General features: G+C 41.8%; 2 protein-coding genes across 9 annotated transcripts in view; both read left to right on the top strand.

Moving 5' to 3' along the window:
• TECTB (tectorin beta) overlaps positions 1–15,212 on the top strand; it is a 174,909-nt gene that overhangs the window by 120,186 nt on the left and 39,511 nt on the right. The window lies entirely within an intron of this gene.
• Positions 1–15,212, top strand: part of ACSL5 (acyl-CoA synthetase long chain family member 5) — a 214,804-nt gene that overhangs the window by 189,069 nt on the left and 10,523 nt on the right. For 7 of the 8 annotated variants that reach the window (XM_060241679.1, XM_060241677.1, XM_060241674.1 and 4 more), the window contains exons 2-12: positions 3,523–3,693; positions 5,948–6,056; positions 7,692–7,756; positions 7,837–7,938; positions 8,644–8,743; positions 11,779–11,957; positions 12,812–12,844; positions 12,929–12,980; positions 13,810–13,883; positions 14,002–14,079; positions 14,555–14,689. In XM_060241679.1, the coding sequence (XP_060097662.1) occupies positions 3,538–3,693; positions 5,948–6,056; positions 7,692–7,756; positions 7,837–7,938; positions 8,644–8,743; positions 11,779–11,957; positions 12,812–12,844; positions 12,929–12,980; positions 13,810–13,883; positions 14,002–14,079; positions 14,555–14,689 (1,083 nt within the window). In that variant the 5' untranslated portion in view covers positions 3,523–3,537. Of the gene's footprint in view, positions 1–3,043; positions 3,205–3,522; positions 3,694–5,947; positions 6,057–7,691; positions 7,757–7,836; positions 7,939–8,643; positions 8,744–11,778; positions 11,958–12,811; positions 12,845–12,928; positions 12,981–13,809; positions 13,884–14,001; positions 14,080–14,554; positions 14,690–15,212 lie in introns of all 8 variants that reach the window. The other variant, XM_060241676.1, reaches the window with a different exon arrangement.

Below are 15,212 nucleotides of genomic sequence, written 5' to 3'. Positions count from 1 at the left end.
TGTCTTGGCATCAGGGGGTGTGGCAAAAAAGCCCTGTGTGAAACAATGGTGGCATCAGGGGGCGTGGCCTGTTGGACAAAAGGCAAACCCCACTCGTTGAAGCTAAGTTGTCTTGCAGCTCTTTTGTTTAAGATCTCCAGGGCTTTTTTTGAGCAGGAATGCACAGGAACGTAGATTCGGCTGTCTTGGCATCAGGGTGTGTGGCAATGGTGGCATCAGGGGGTGTGGCCTAATATGCAAAGAAGTTCCTGCTGGGCTTTTTCTACAAAAAAAGCCCTGAAGATCTCCACTTAATAGGGTTGCCAAGTCCAATTCAAGAAATATCTGGGGACTTTGGGGGTGGAGCCAGGAGACATTAGGGGTGGAGCCAAGATCAAGGCTGTGACGACCCTGAAGGGGGGGGGAGGGCCTCCAAACCAGGGGATCACCTGCCCCCACCTGGGGATTGGCAACCCTACCGGCCAGCAGGGAAGGCGAGGAGGCAGCCAGGCCAATCTTTCCCAATCTCCTCGCCTCAAACAGCGGCCCCCAACACATTCGATTCCCTCCCTCGCAAGGGGCGTTGCCAAGCAACCCCCTGAGGAGGGCAGGTGAAGAGGGGAGGAGTTGAGGCGTACCAGGGCGGAGAGGAGGGGTCGCTGCTGCTCTCTCGGGTTTACCCTGGCTCTGAGGCCTGGTGACTGGGCAGCTTGGCTCTGGGGGTGGTGGGTGGCAGCGTCTCCCCTTCTTCTTCTGGGCGGGGCCTCCCCGCGGGCTCAAGCCTCGGTTTAGCGAAGGCGGCGGCGATTCCACTACTGCTGCGCGTGCACACCACGACGACAGCAGCCTCCTCCTTTTTCTTCCCCCTCCTTTTGCCTTTCTCAACACCGCCCCTCCCCTTCCTTCTGCCTCCTCCTCCTCCCGCCACGGCTCAGTTCAGCGCTGCCGCCTCCTTCTCTGGCAGAGAAGCGAAGCGCGTCCCCCTTGCTCCTCAGGGTCCTAGAAGGACCCAGATTCGGGGCTCGCCACGCTTCTCCATAGCTGCTCCTCAGGCTGAGCCCATCTCGGAGGAGCAGCTACGGAGAAGAGGCGGCAGCAGCGCAGCGGCGTCGCCCGCTCCTTGGCGCCGTTTCCCACCCTTCCCCCGCTTCCATTTGGGGGGGGCGGGGGAAGAGGCTGGAAAAACTGGGGTCCCCCGCCAGAGCGGGAGGGTTGGGACCCCTACCACTTAATGTTACTAGCCTTACCACCCCCACCTCCCCCCACCATGGGGAGAGGAAGAATCCTTCAAAGTGATGGAAAGAATTGAGCTCATGAGTTTCCCTTTAATTTTTCAGATCTAAAATGGTTCACCTTGATATAAACAATTGGCCATGCTGGCTGGGGCTGATGGGAGTTGTAGGCAAAAAACATCTGGAGAGCTACCATTGGCCACCCCTGCCCTAAGCAATAAACCTGAGTTGGAAAAGTGCTGCAAACAAAAAGTGATATTGAATTAAACTTTAGCTATTTTTGAGTGACTTGAAACACACTGTATCTAATGCTAATCAACTAGATACTCTCTTTAACCAACTCTTAAACTTGGTTTGAATTCTGATCTAATGGGCATACTTGAAATGAGACCTAGATACAGTATGTGTGTTATTTAAAAAGTTTACTATTAAACACATCTTCTGCTAGTCAACCTAAGGGATCTCAAAGAGCATACAATTAATAGTCACAGTAACATGTACATTGGGAGGCTGGCTTCAGCATCAAAAAATGCTGCTGGAGCTCCAAGGGGACAATGATAGATTGCTTAAGTAAACTCATGAAATGGAATAGTGTTTGAAATGCAGAAAAGCTTGAGTGATAACAAGCACTGTAAAACTTGCTGTTGCATGAACTTTAGCACTCTTCTTGGCTTAGTGACCGTTTTGGTGATAAATGCAGGGGAAGGGTTTCCTGTAATGTTTGGTGTGTGAGCAAGTGCTGTGTGTTCATTAACAGGGCTGTTAATTCATTGCAAGGGCAAAAGTCATGGCGCTTAGTGAGCTAAAAACTAGATAATAAAATGAAGGTGTATGGTGTCCTCTTGATAGTCTACTTTTCAATTAATTCTTCATGGTATGTTCTTGGGAAATCGAAAAGGACTGAAATGACACATTCCACATGCTTTCACTGGTTCTCTTAGTTTTTTCTGGGAAGGGTGGGAGGTACAGAGTAATGTTACAAACAGATCAGAATGTGTTCTTAGTTACAACTGGTCTTTGCCATTAAGTTCATTGTCACTGTTAGTTGTTATCAAGGGTGGGGGCATCCTCCAGGTGGGGCCTGAAGATCTGCTTTTGCAACTGATCTCCAGCTGGCAAAGATCAACTCCTCTGGAGAAAATGGCTGCTTTCAAGGATGGACTCGATAATATTGTACCATGCTGAGGTCACTCCCCTCTCCCAGGTCCACCCCCCAGAATCTCTAGGTATTTTCCAGCACCAACCTGGCAGCCCTAATTGGTTATCATGTTGATAAATTCGGGTTGTATGAAGCAATGTGTTAAGTATATTAAGCATCTCATAAAAATCTTCACTTAGAAATCTTGTATGTACTTCATGGGGATTCTAAGTTAACTTTCTCCATATTTTAAAACAGTTGTCATGTGGCATTTTTTGTTCTGATAAAACCACTTGTAGACTTCTGAATAATTCATTTGATATGTACCAGAAGAGTGGGGTTGGGCAACTTGTTATATGCTAATACTGCTGGAGTAGCATCAAATATAGTGAGTACTTGTAGTGAAGGAGATTATGTAACAACTGGCCTGGTACAAGAGATTTTGACACATTACTCTTCCAGGAGTGTGGGTAAGCAGCCTTTGTAAGCTTTGATTTTTGAGCACTAAAGATGAGATGAGTTCTCGGAATCTTCTCCTGGCTTAAGCTGCTCAGAACTTGTTTCATATTTTCATGCATCTTCTGGATATGGCTAGGCAGAAACTTGAATTTTTATGGAAAATCTTCATTAGTATTGGTGCCATGTAACCAGCTGCCCTGCAGCTGGTGCTTCAAGGTGATTGCCTCATGTTTAGGGAACTCTGATGCGGAGCTGCTGGCAGAGCCAACTGTGAGGCAGGAGGTGTGCACATCCAGTCTGATTGGCTACATAAGCACTTTACTCCATCACAGTTGACAGCTCCAAGATGTGGAGAAGTATATGGGCCTGAGGAACCAGCTTGAAGCTTCCACAAAGGTACGAAACTATTGTCCTTAGCAATGTGGTTCCTGAGGGGGAAAAGACAATGTTGAGGAGGTACAGGGATATGAAGACTGTTTGTTGCAGAACAGTTCAGCTATATAAGCCTCTAAATGAAAATGTCATAGTTTTAGCACTAGACATATCACAGAGCCAAGGGGTTGTACTTTAAGTAGACATTCAACCTTAACTCTGTGGTACAAACTATATAGAATAAACCATGAGATTTATGGCTTGGGTAAAAAATTATTTCACTAGAAACTAATAAGAACATAATTATCTATCATGTATTAATGATCCTCTTTCTTTTTGCAGTACTGATCCAGCAGGATGATTTGGATACTTCAGTTCTTGTTTTCACCGCTTCCAACTCCAGCTTTGATTGGTCTTGTTACTTTTGGAGCAAGTGTCTTCTTGTGGGTGATAAGCAAACCAAAACCAGTAGCACCTCCTGTTCCCTTGAACAAGCAGTCTGTGGGCACAGAGGTAAAACCAGCCATATATTCTATAAACTGTAATTGGCAAATGAAAGGGAGGATTAGTACACAAATTGATGAGTGGGTATAATAGTACCTAAGCATCTCTAGTTCAAATGCAGTAGCTGTAATAATGCCCTGACATACAGTAAATCTAAGAGTCTATTATAAGAGCCTATTGGTCACCATGGCAATATCAAGGCAATGTTGTATTCCATATAATGGTTATAGGTCGTTAGATCCATTTAGACTTCTTCTACTTCATAGTCGTTGCTGGATTAATACAACTTTATGCTTGTTAGCTATACGTAGCTATTTTTATCACACCTTCCAACAGGACCAAACTGAAATACAATTCTGTTAGTACACTGTGTGAACTCTCACTGCTCCCACCCCATATCAGTGCAGTGTCATGACTGTTCTCTCACTGATGGAATGTAGAGAAGTCTCTAGGGTATTACTGTTAAATTTCATAAGGAAATCCATGTAGTTGCATCTTGTGTAAGGGGAACTGATAATCTTGCTTGGAATTAGCTTGCAGAATTAATGCTTGACATGAAAAGTATATACAGCATCTTAGTAATGTTGTACTTGTAAGCTGTTTGTTTAATAAAAATCTGTACTACAACATTCATACTAATGTTGTACTTGTAGCTGTTAAATAAAAATCTGCAGCTTACATGGAAGACAGTTGGGGATTCCATCTAGGCTTGTGTCAAGTCTAGATGATGCATCCCAAGTCTATATCTGCTTTGTTTCATTGTTACTGGGATGATCTCAGACAACTCATTAAGCGCTATAAAAAGGTTGTTTGAGATGGCATTGCATTTTGGAACTGTTGGTGACTTTGAAATTTTCCTAGTTTGGAATCCTACAGTTGGTGCTAATTATGAAGAGAGCCAATATATTGTTTGGAGCTCATATATGGCACACCTTGGCACAAGCTGACTGTACTGTTCCCACCACTTTCCCTCCCACTCCAACCAATAAGTCAAGGGAAAGACATGTTGGGGACGCCAGATACCTGGTGAGAGCTCTTTGGCCTTGTATTTCCAACTTTTCAGTTGAAGTAGGAGAGAAGTTCTTTCACCTTCAGCGGGTTTGGCGACTAGTTCCTTATCTTTCCATCTGTGACTTGGCTAGAGTGATCCACAGAATGGTCACTCCCAAGACTGGACTATTGTAACTCACTCTATGCAGGCCTATGCTTTTACCTGATCCAGCTAGTGCAAAATGAGGCAGCACTCTTGCTGTCCATGATGTCTCCAGGGGTACACATTCAGCCAGTGCTATGCAAGCTGCACTGGCTGCTGATAGAATTCTGGATCCATTTAAAAATGTTGGTTTTAAACTTTAAGGCCCTGAGCTGCCAGGGACCAACATACCTGCAGGACCACCTCTTCCCCTATGTAACCCAAAGGGCCTTGGAATCAGCTGATCAACACCTACTGGTAATCCCCCAGCCCAAAAGAGATCAGGAGCCTGTGGGGTCTTTTGCGGTTCCACAAGATTTGAAAAATTTAGGCCGTTTTCCCACTTACCTTACCCCGGAGCGACGTCCCTCTTCACCGCGCTGCGTCTGCACGGATTTCGCACAAACTGCTGCGCAGCACCAGGAAGAGCCACGTAGTCCTGGGGCTTTTGCGTCGCAAATGTAAACCGCCAAAAAGCAGTTTACATTTGCGACGCAAAAGCTCCGGGACTACGTGGCTCTTCCTGGTGCTGCGCAGCAGTTTGTGCAAAATCCGCGCAGACGCAGTGCGGTGAAGAGGGACGTCGCTCCGGGGTAAGGTAAGTGGGAAAACGGCCTTCGTTTTTCCACCTGGCTTTTAGTTGAAGCAGAAAATGTCGTCTATTACTGGTTCCTTCTGCTCAAACTGATAGCCAAATTATTATGTTTAAGTCTTTCTAGCAGGGCATGTACAACCTGAGAACCTATGGATCAGGACATATCATGAATATTCAAACCAGGATACTATGAATTTTAGAATGTCATCTGAGTATGGTTTGTTATGGTTTTAAACAATATTTTTAGCTTTTAAATTTGTTTTATTGTATAAGCCCCTATGTTGTAACCCACCCTGAGTCTGCTTGTGGGAAGGGCAGGATAGAAATCAAACTAATAATAAGTTACTACCTGATACTTTCCCTAACTGTAGTAATTTCTAGTTATCTTTGTTTTGTTAAATTACTAAATGAATGTAACTTGGAGAAAACTTAACCCTGTGTCTACCACTATTCTGAATAATACCTTCTAACTGTAGGGAGGAGCTAGAAGGAGTGCACTTGCACCTGAAGGGAAGCTGCTTTCATATTACTATGAGGATGCAAAGACTCTCTATGAATGTTTCAAAAGAGGGCGGTATGTGTCAGGTAAGTGAGAAACTGGATCTGTTCTTGAGGAACCCAAAGACAACAACTTCACAAATCCAAGTGCAAGAGTCATGGTTGCATAGCTCATCATGTTGCTTGTTATTCACTTGAAAGAGTATTTTCTTGGACTCAGTACATTGTTGGCTGCCACATTGTGTGATATTCTTGCAATACCATAGTACTGCAAAATTGGTTCAGTAATAGTAGCCTTGTAATGTCTAGTTTGAGCCTTAGTCTGATCTGCCTATAGTGGTTGCCAGCTGATGGCATCCAAACAATTATTATGCTGCAAGAAATGCCTTGAGTAAATAATAATATTACATTAAAATAAATTTCCTGCATAAAAAGGAAATCTCTGCACCTTCTGAAATGAAATCTTTTTGCCTTTGCTACAAAATGAGGAAGATTCATTTTTACTTGTATGAGATCAGAGCATGATTCCTAGCTAGTTGCCATAGTTCGCATAATTCAGATGCATAGCTGACATAGTTCAGATGCTGGTACAAAAAACCTGGAGGTTCTCTTCAAAGCAAGCATTAGCTTTCAGAATTTTGGTGTGGGCAAAGTCTGCATTGCTTCAGTATTTGTTCTTGAACTAATTTCTTGAGCTCTGAAAGAACTTCCACTCAAAACTTTTTAAAACTTCCCAACCTACTGATAGCAAATGGAATCCTTGAATGTATGCCAGTAACGTGTGGATATGTGGACTAGGGCACTCAAGTCACTGGAGACCTAGACCCACAGATTGGCAAACTTCTTCCTGACTCATCTCATTTTGAAAACAAGATTTCCAAGCTGTTAATGATTTTATTTTGGCCAAAAGGAACATAAAAATCATCTGTATTTTGACTTAGAATGGGGCTAGCAAATGCCCTTCTAAAGCCAGTCTGCTATAGTAAAAAAAAAAAAAAAAAAAATCTGGATGTCCCTGGAGTCCTTATGGTTGGTACATGTTTTGCTAATTACAACATCCCATTTTTGCTGCTGAATGGAAAATTCCAGGATCTCCCTGTTTGGAACTTGATGCCCTCTTCTAGGTGTCTTGTAATCCTAGGGGTTTGTTTCTCAGTATGATCATCACTGGGTTAGTGAGATATAATAAAATGACCAGGCTCTTTCAGTCTTCAGATACTGAAGTGTTGGTAAGCTATCTAAAAACTTGTTCAGGAACAAACATTTGGAAGATAAATAAGCTATGATCAAAAGGCTGTAATTGCCAATGCATCACTAATCACATATTCCACTGCTACTAAGCTGCCTGTGTAAGCCTAGGAATTCATAATATAAACTATATTAATAGCACTTGAAACAGTAACTGCAACTGATGCTCTTAACACTTTAATACTAACTTTTGAACTATACCAAATCTTGATATCTCTGTGAATGTAATATGGTGCAACTGAGGATCTTAGAGTGGCTTGGCTGTAAAAGTTCTGAATAGTCTTTGAATGAAGTTGTTTAAGCCTTAGAATACAGAAAACTCCCAAAGAATCCCAGCCATTTAAATTAAGAGATGCTGTATAGTATCAATATAGTGGATTGCTTTGTCCTTTGGGGTACATGTTTAGTTTTTTAATTTGCCTGAAGGCAGATTTGCTCCTCTGGAATGCTAATAATCGGAATTTTCTTTTGTAGAAAATGGTCCTTGCTTAGGCTACAGAAAGCCAAAACAACCTTATCAATGGCTATCTTACCAACAGGTTAGTTACAAAATTTTCAAAGCTATTCTCAATTCATATCTTTGAGGGAGTGTTGATAATCTGTCTGGACTTTTTTCCAGGTTTTGGATAGAGCGGAATACCTGGGTTCAGGCCTCCTGCACAGAGGACATAAGCCATCACCTGACCAATTTATTGGCATTTTTGCTCAGAATAGACCAGAGGTAATTTGCATGAAATTCTGGTTTGGGTTGAGGCAACATATCGCAACTGTTGTGCAGAAGAATGAATCCTCTGACTGCTTACTGGTGAAAAAATTGCATCCTTTTGACTGTTATACCAGTCTCTTCATTATCTGTACAAGGTTGTATAGTGTATCATTGCTGCTCAGACTACCTGTAGGAATTAAGAATTTTTTGGTGTGCTACATATTAATGAGATCTTGTCAGCCCTTCTGAGCTTGCATAGCTGATGTGGTTTAATACTTTAATACTTGCAGTTATCATCCAGCTTGTCTTTTCTGCCTACTACAATGACCACATGAAGCTGCCTCATACTGAATCAGACCATGGGGTCCATCAAAGTCAATATTGTTTGGCAGCAGTTGTCCAGGATCTCAGGCAGAGGTCTTTTACTTTACCTACTACCTAGTCCTTTTAACTGGAGATGCTGGGGATTGAGCAAATGCTCTACCACTGAGCCATGGCCCTTCCCAATGGAAGTTCTTATGGTGTTGGTGCTACCCTGCAAGCAACACAGAGCTTGTGAATTTTTCAAACATGAAACTTATTTATTTTATTTATTTATTCCGTAATTTATATCCCGCCCTTCCCACAGAGTGGCTCAGGGCGGCTCTGACTTAAGTACATATCTGACCTTGAACATTGTACAGAATTCTATGTCTCTTTTCCCATTTTTGCCTTATGTAGTGGATAATCTCTGAACTTGCCTGCTATACTTATTCAATGGTTGCTGTTCCCCTCTATGATACATTAGGACCAGAGTCAATTGTGTACATTGTTAATAAAGGTAAGCTTTTTCTTCTGTTAAATTATTTATCTTGTTTAAAGAGAATCCTTTCACATGACGTAATGTGTGTGTATATGAGTGTTCGTGTTTGAGAGAGAGGGGGGAGGGAAAGGGTAGAGAGAGACGCAGAGAGAGATTATTTGAATGATTCTTTGCCCTAAACTATGAAAGTACTCTTTGACTAGTTATAAAAATGCAAAGATTTTGTAAACTTTTATCCCACGTTTTCCCAGGGAACTCTCACCTACTCCATTTCCCATCACAACAACCCTGTAAGATGAGTAAGGTGACTAGCTGAGAGTTACAAAGCAAACTGCAGTGCTGAGAAGGGATTTGACTCTGGGCCTCCTGAGGTCCTAGTCTGTTGGACAACAGCCACTATGCCATGCTGATTAAACCACTGCGCCAGATCAACAGCTGCTTGGCAGCAAGCTGTACTGTGCATGAAATGCCTATCTTAGACAGGAGTGGGCATGAATTAAACAAAGCAGACTATTTTAAATTTTGAGAAGCAGCTTTGGCATTCAGTCTCTGAAGGAGAACATTTATTTTAAAAACTCACTGTCACCCCTTTTACGAAACTGTTTCACTAACACACCGGGTGGTACAAAACTAATGGTGAGCTAGTGCTGCGAACAGATCTATGTTCATGCAGATTTAGTCTGTCAGTCAGTTAGCCTTTATAGGCATATAACAACACAATAAGGATCAATATAAAAGGAAGAGAATATAAAAAAGGAAACCATATTACAAAATACATGGTATTACAAGATACGTGATATTTCAAAACAACATTGTTCACTAGAAAATCTAGTCATGCTTTGAATGCTGTAGCGTAAAATAATTGGCCATAATGTAAAGGACACATGGTAAACTCTGGTTTTGTGTTCAGACAGTGAAGAGTTATTTGAAATCTAACAAAAGGGGCTAAAGTATTTAACTTGCAAATATACACTCCAATGGGTTAAAGTATTTCACTGTTGCATTTTAGTTACTCAGTTTTAATTCTCATGGATGACTTACTGAAAATGGCAAACATTTAAAAACAACAATGCAATTCTTGTAAACAGCTAGTATTTCATACTAAATAGGCAGTGGTCAAAACCATGCCTTAAAAGTGGTAGAACTACTTGTCTTTTTCTGTTGTATTGATTAATCTTAATCATCACAGGAAGACTAGGAAGCTTAAAAATCTAACACATTCTGCAAGGAGCTCTGTCACTTGGGATAGTGTAGCTGTAATAGATTTCCTGTACTAGTCTGAACAAGCTGAACTTGTCATTAAATTGTGTTCTGCCTGTATGGTAGAACTTAGAGGAGATAGGAGGCTAATTATAAATCAATAGTACATAACGGTAGCTTGATTGCTCTTTAATTAGAAACTAGCTTGGGAATGAATGAGTGGGATCACAGGAGAAGGTACTTCTCTGTAACTCCTCCAGATCTGCCTATAACCAGTCTTTGCCATAAGAGGAAATAGGAACATGAGAGGTACCTTGCTGATTCTAGATTAATGGTTGATTTAAACACACAGTGGCTACTTAATTGCTCTGGAAGACCAACAAATAGAGCATAGAGGCAAAGGAATCCCTCTGATGTTGATTTCTAGAATGGATAGTCACAGTCTGGAAACAGAGATTGCCTTAGGTCCAACAATGCTGTGAGTCTTGATGACTAATCTTCCATGAATCTATGTAATCCACTCTTAAAATATAATCTTTCAATTCTGTGTTCAAGGGTAGACAGAGTAGCATCATGTAGCTATTGAGTCCAACTAGTATGTGTCTAGTTCAGAGGTGGCTAAACTGTGGCTCAGGAGCCACATGCAGCCCTTTCACACACATTGTGTGGCTCCCAGAGGCCAAGGAGGAACTTAATGCAGGCTTACTCTCAAGTAAGCATGCTTAGCATCAGGACCTCAGTCAGCATCTGAGCACTGATCTATAGGTAGGTGACTATTTCTGCCATGTGTGAAGCAGGGAAGGAGGGGAAAATTGGCAGACTTGCAAGCTCTTCTCCTCCACCACAAGTCACCTGGAGAACTAGGGCGGGGAAATAGAGCACAAGAGCTGAGGGAGCCACTGGAAGGAGGGACAGAATTAAAGAGGGTGGCGCAGGGTAGCCCCTTAGTTACATAGCTTGTGTAGGACCTGTATTTACTAACCTTGGTGTCAAGGCAAAGAGAGATGCATAATGCTGCAAATGATGGTCAGTGATTTATATGGTACATGTGTGTTTCCTTCTCTCACTGGTGCCAAAAAATAATTCCCTAACTTTTCCCTATGTTGGTCTTATGGGGACTGTTATTCCCAGCTGATTTTTTTAGTTGTCTTCTAGCATGGTCTTGTAAAGTGCATACATATGTATTCTATCTTTGCAAAGAAAGTATTAAGACTTTTTAATAAAGACATGTGCATAATATTTGTTCACGTCCTGTGGCTCTCAAAATCCGATGTTTATTCTATGTGACTCTTACATTAAGCAAGTTTGGCCACCCCTGGTCTAGTTGACCTCCGCATGTTTAATGTGTAGCATTCAGTGTGTGTTCTGTCATTTAAGCAGCATTCAATAGCATCTTAATGTTGCAAACTTGCAATAGAATTCTTCCTCAAAGGAACAACTTATAGGCAAGGAAAGGGTCTATTCTACTATTCTTTCCAACCCTGGTCTAGGACTATATCCTATCTTATTTTGTAGTAAGATCCATTTTACACAGCAGGACTTCCAAATAAACTTGCTTAAGATTCCATTGAGTATTCTAGCTTTACCTACATAAATACTAGCCAAAATTCTTGCTCCTATTTAAATGACTAAAGACTTGGGCAAAGTAGTATGGTTTCTGAGGAGAGACTAGATCTCACTGAAAAGGTGTAAGAACCTGAATAGTAGACAAGCAAATTTAATTTGTTCATTTCTTGTAGTATACTTTTATGAAAGTGGCCAAACATTATTAAACTGAAGTTGTATTTTAGGCATGGTGATTCCTAGAAATAAGTGAATGAACATCTAAAGTATGTCCTTGCTTGTTTCTACAGCTGATATCTCTACTGTGATCTGTGACAAGCCTGACAAGGCTCAGTTGCTGCTTGAAAACTGTGAACAAGGGAAGACCCCAGGACTGAAGACCGTTGTTCTGATGGATCCTTTTGATAACAAACTAAAAGAAAGGGGAGCTGCAATAGGAGTTGAACTACTTTCATTAAAAGAACTTGAGGTATAGGATCCCACTTCCAGAATTGTCTAGCATTTGAGAATAGTCATGGCCAGTTTTAGAAGGTCAAATGTGCTTAATATAGTCCTTTCTCTGATCCAGCTATATAAGTACAGGGCTCCACAGGTTAAAGAGTAGACATCTGAGAGGGTCACATTAGACCACCTCCCAGTTTTGTGTTAGAACTATTGTTGCTCTGACAAGCTGAGATGCTGAAACTCTTTGGATATTGGAATACCTACAGTATTTGGTCTAAAGGTTCCCACTTCTAATTGGCTGACTGTCTTCCCTAAAGTTCTCACCATCTTATTTAAGATTTATCTGGCTAAAGGCAGATTAAAGGCTGTGCATTAGACTCTCAAGACTTCTAGTTTGTCAGCAGAATTGGCCTGTGACTAGAGGGGTAACTTCAATTTTGTGTCTCTGGGCCTCCTACCTAGTTTATTTTTACCCATGACAGTCTGTCCTTTTAAGTCTCTGTATCTGGTTTTAAAACTTGCAGGTGTGCATAAGTTAAGAACAGTAGCTATTAACTTATCCTGGCTAAGACTTCATGTGAAGTCCAAGTTTCAACTTGAGGTGACTACAGTATTCACTGACATTTAGGCTTTCTCTCAACCCTGTCTCTGAGGTGACAGAACAAAAGGCAGCATTTCTCTGCAATCGGGGGCATGAAAAGTGTTTTCTGTTTGGCATAATGAAATTTTGCCCAGAAAAAAAATGGTATCTGCATAATTTGTTCAAAATGTTGTTCTGAACAGATTTCAAAATCTCTTTCTTGAGAAACCTCATGGCCTTAAGAAGGATTGTCTAATTGCCCCATCCTAGTAGCTGTGGTCTTTTTTTTTTTCTTACAGGCATTGGGCAAAGACAACTTGAGCAGACCAGTTGTAAGTATTTTTCTATGGTAGTTAAACCATGTATGTTTGCTACAAAATAAAGCCCCAACATTTGTGTGTCATTTCTTGTTTCAGCCTCCCAAACAAAAGGACCTAAGTATTGTCTGTTTCACCAGTGGAACCACTGGTAAGTTGCAGGGATTCATGAGAACAAATACAAACACTGTCAAAGAACTGCAATACAACTGTACTGAACTCTCCCTAGAAGCTAAAATGATTAAAGGGAGCCTACTGTACTCTGGTCACATTATGAGATGACAAGAATCACTAGAAAAGATGACAATTTTAGGAAAAGCTGAAGGCCCTAGAAAAGACCAAGCCTGAGACGGATTGGCTCAACCAAGGAAGCCGCAGCTGCAAGATGCAAGCAAGGCTGTTGACAATTGGGCATTTGGAAGGTCATTAATTCATAGGAGTTGCCATAAGTCAAAGTGACTTGATGGCATTTAACATGCACACAGATAGAGTACAAATTAACAGGAATGTTGAATCATTTGGTCCAAATGATATATCATTCAGTATTTACCAGGTGACAGTGTGGGGTTAGGAGCTGTTATAAGAGGAACAACATTAGTGGGACTTCAGATTGCCTTGGCAAAACCCTTGTCTAAGTTTTATTTTGGAAGATAAACAGCTATCTTCTACTAAAGCAGAGGGTGTAGGGTGGTTTTCTTTATGCTCAGAAGCTTTAGCTAGCATTCAACTTACATGGAAGAAGTAACCAATGTGTGCCCCCTTGTAAAGTTTGTCCAATGGGCCATTAATGTGAATCTTGGAAGAAATTCAGAGCCCCCAGCCTTGCCCTGTTCAGTAAGCCTCTACAGTTATTGCCTTGTTGACAGAAGATTAATGCTGGCATGTAAACTGGCCTGGCCAGTAATATTTTCATGTCTGTAATCAAAGGTGTGACTTCTAGCTCTGAAGAGCCAAATACTTTTTCTCAAATATCTGTGTAGGAAATCCTAAAGGAGCCATGCTCACACATGAGAATGTTGTTGCTGATTCAGCAGCCTACCTAAAGAGCCTAGAGGTAAGCATCCGTGTGCATGTACCAAATGATAAGTGTTTTAGGTTTCAGCTTACATAAACATTATACTGTCATATAGAACTGCAGACAAAAGTACTCACTATATGCTTCTTATGTGCAGATGACAACTCCTTGTCAACCGTCTGATTGCTCTGTGTCATATCTTCCTTTGGCTCACATGTTTGAAAGAGTAGTGCAGGTAAATGAATTCCTGGTTTCTATACACCACCCATATGGTTGTTTACAGTGTCTTGGATTCTATATGAAGAACTAATTTTTCTCAGCTTCTCCAGCTGCATCCCAAAATGTTTCATGAAATGCTGTTCTGGGAGTACAGGGGAATTCCAGGAACAGTATGAGGGGAGGGCTTTCTAGGTCAGGGCTCCCACAAACATTTCTTGAGGTAGGAAGGGGAAGTACTCATCTGAATTTCACATCTAGTATCAGCAGACTTAGTTTCTAATAAGCACATAACTTACAGTGATCACTTTGCTTTGTTTCTGTACTCTTTACATGTCCAATATTCCAAATACCTATTTGACAAACTCATGACAAAATTGTGACTTCTCTTTATACTTTCTGAATGGGCATGTGGATGGGGGGGGGAGGTTACCATGGAGTGGTCTTAGTAGAGCCTTACAATATACAAAAGCTTTTATCTGCTCGCATTTTAGACTGTAATATACAGCAGTGGAGCAAGAGTGGGCTTTTTCCAAGGAGATATTAGACTTCTGACAGACGACATGAAAGCATTGAAGCCAACACTCTTTCCAGTAGTGCCAAGACTACTCAACAGGATCTATGACAAGGTAACAATTGATTGGTCACCTGACATAGTGCCCTCCATTTTAGGAATGCACTTTAAGCAGCTTTGTTACAACTAGTTGGAAACTTGTATACAAAATGTGTACAAAACACTATACAAAACAGAAAGCTGGGATCCAGACCCACCTGGGTTCCATTTGCGGTGTGGTGGGGAGGGGGAGAGCGGGAGCAGCCATTGCTGCCTCATTGCAGGGTGGAAGGGGCGGGCCAGCAGTTGTAACACAGGAAGTTGGATGCCTTTCAGGTCTGTGGGGTGTCTTGGGCAGAGGATGGGGGCGCCTGTTGGTTGTTTAGGGCACCACACCACTGCCGTCCTCTCTCTTTGTCTCTGGGTTTTGTATACAAAAACAGCTTGGGAAAAGCATTGGGTACTAAAGCTTGACAGCAGGACCCACAAGGTGTTTAGAACATTGGTTACTTCTTGGGTACCTCTGGGCTGTGTTCAAAGTATACTAGTTATTATTTCATGACTGCAAACACAATAGCTGAAGGTGGGAAACAGTAACA

This window comes from Heteronotia binoei, chromosome 6 (genome assembly GCF_032191835.1).
Source record: "Heteronotia binoei isolate CCM8104 ecotype False Entrance Well chromosome 6, APGP_CSIRO_Hbin_v1, whole genome shotgun sequence".
In the NCBI taxonomy this organism is placed as follows: Eukaryota; Metazoa; Chordata; class Lepidosauria; order Squamata; family Gekkonidae; genus Heteronotia; species Heteronotia binoei.
This window is presented reverse-complemented; position numbering and strand designations above follow the sequence as displayed.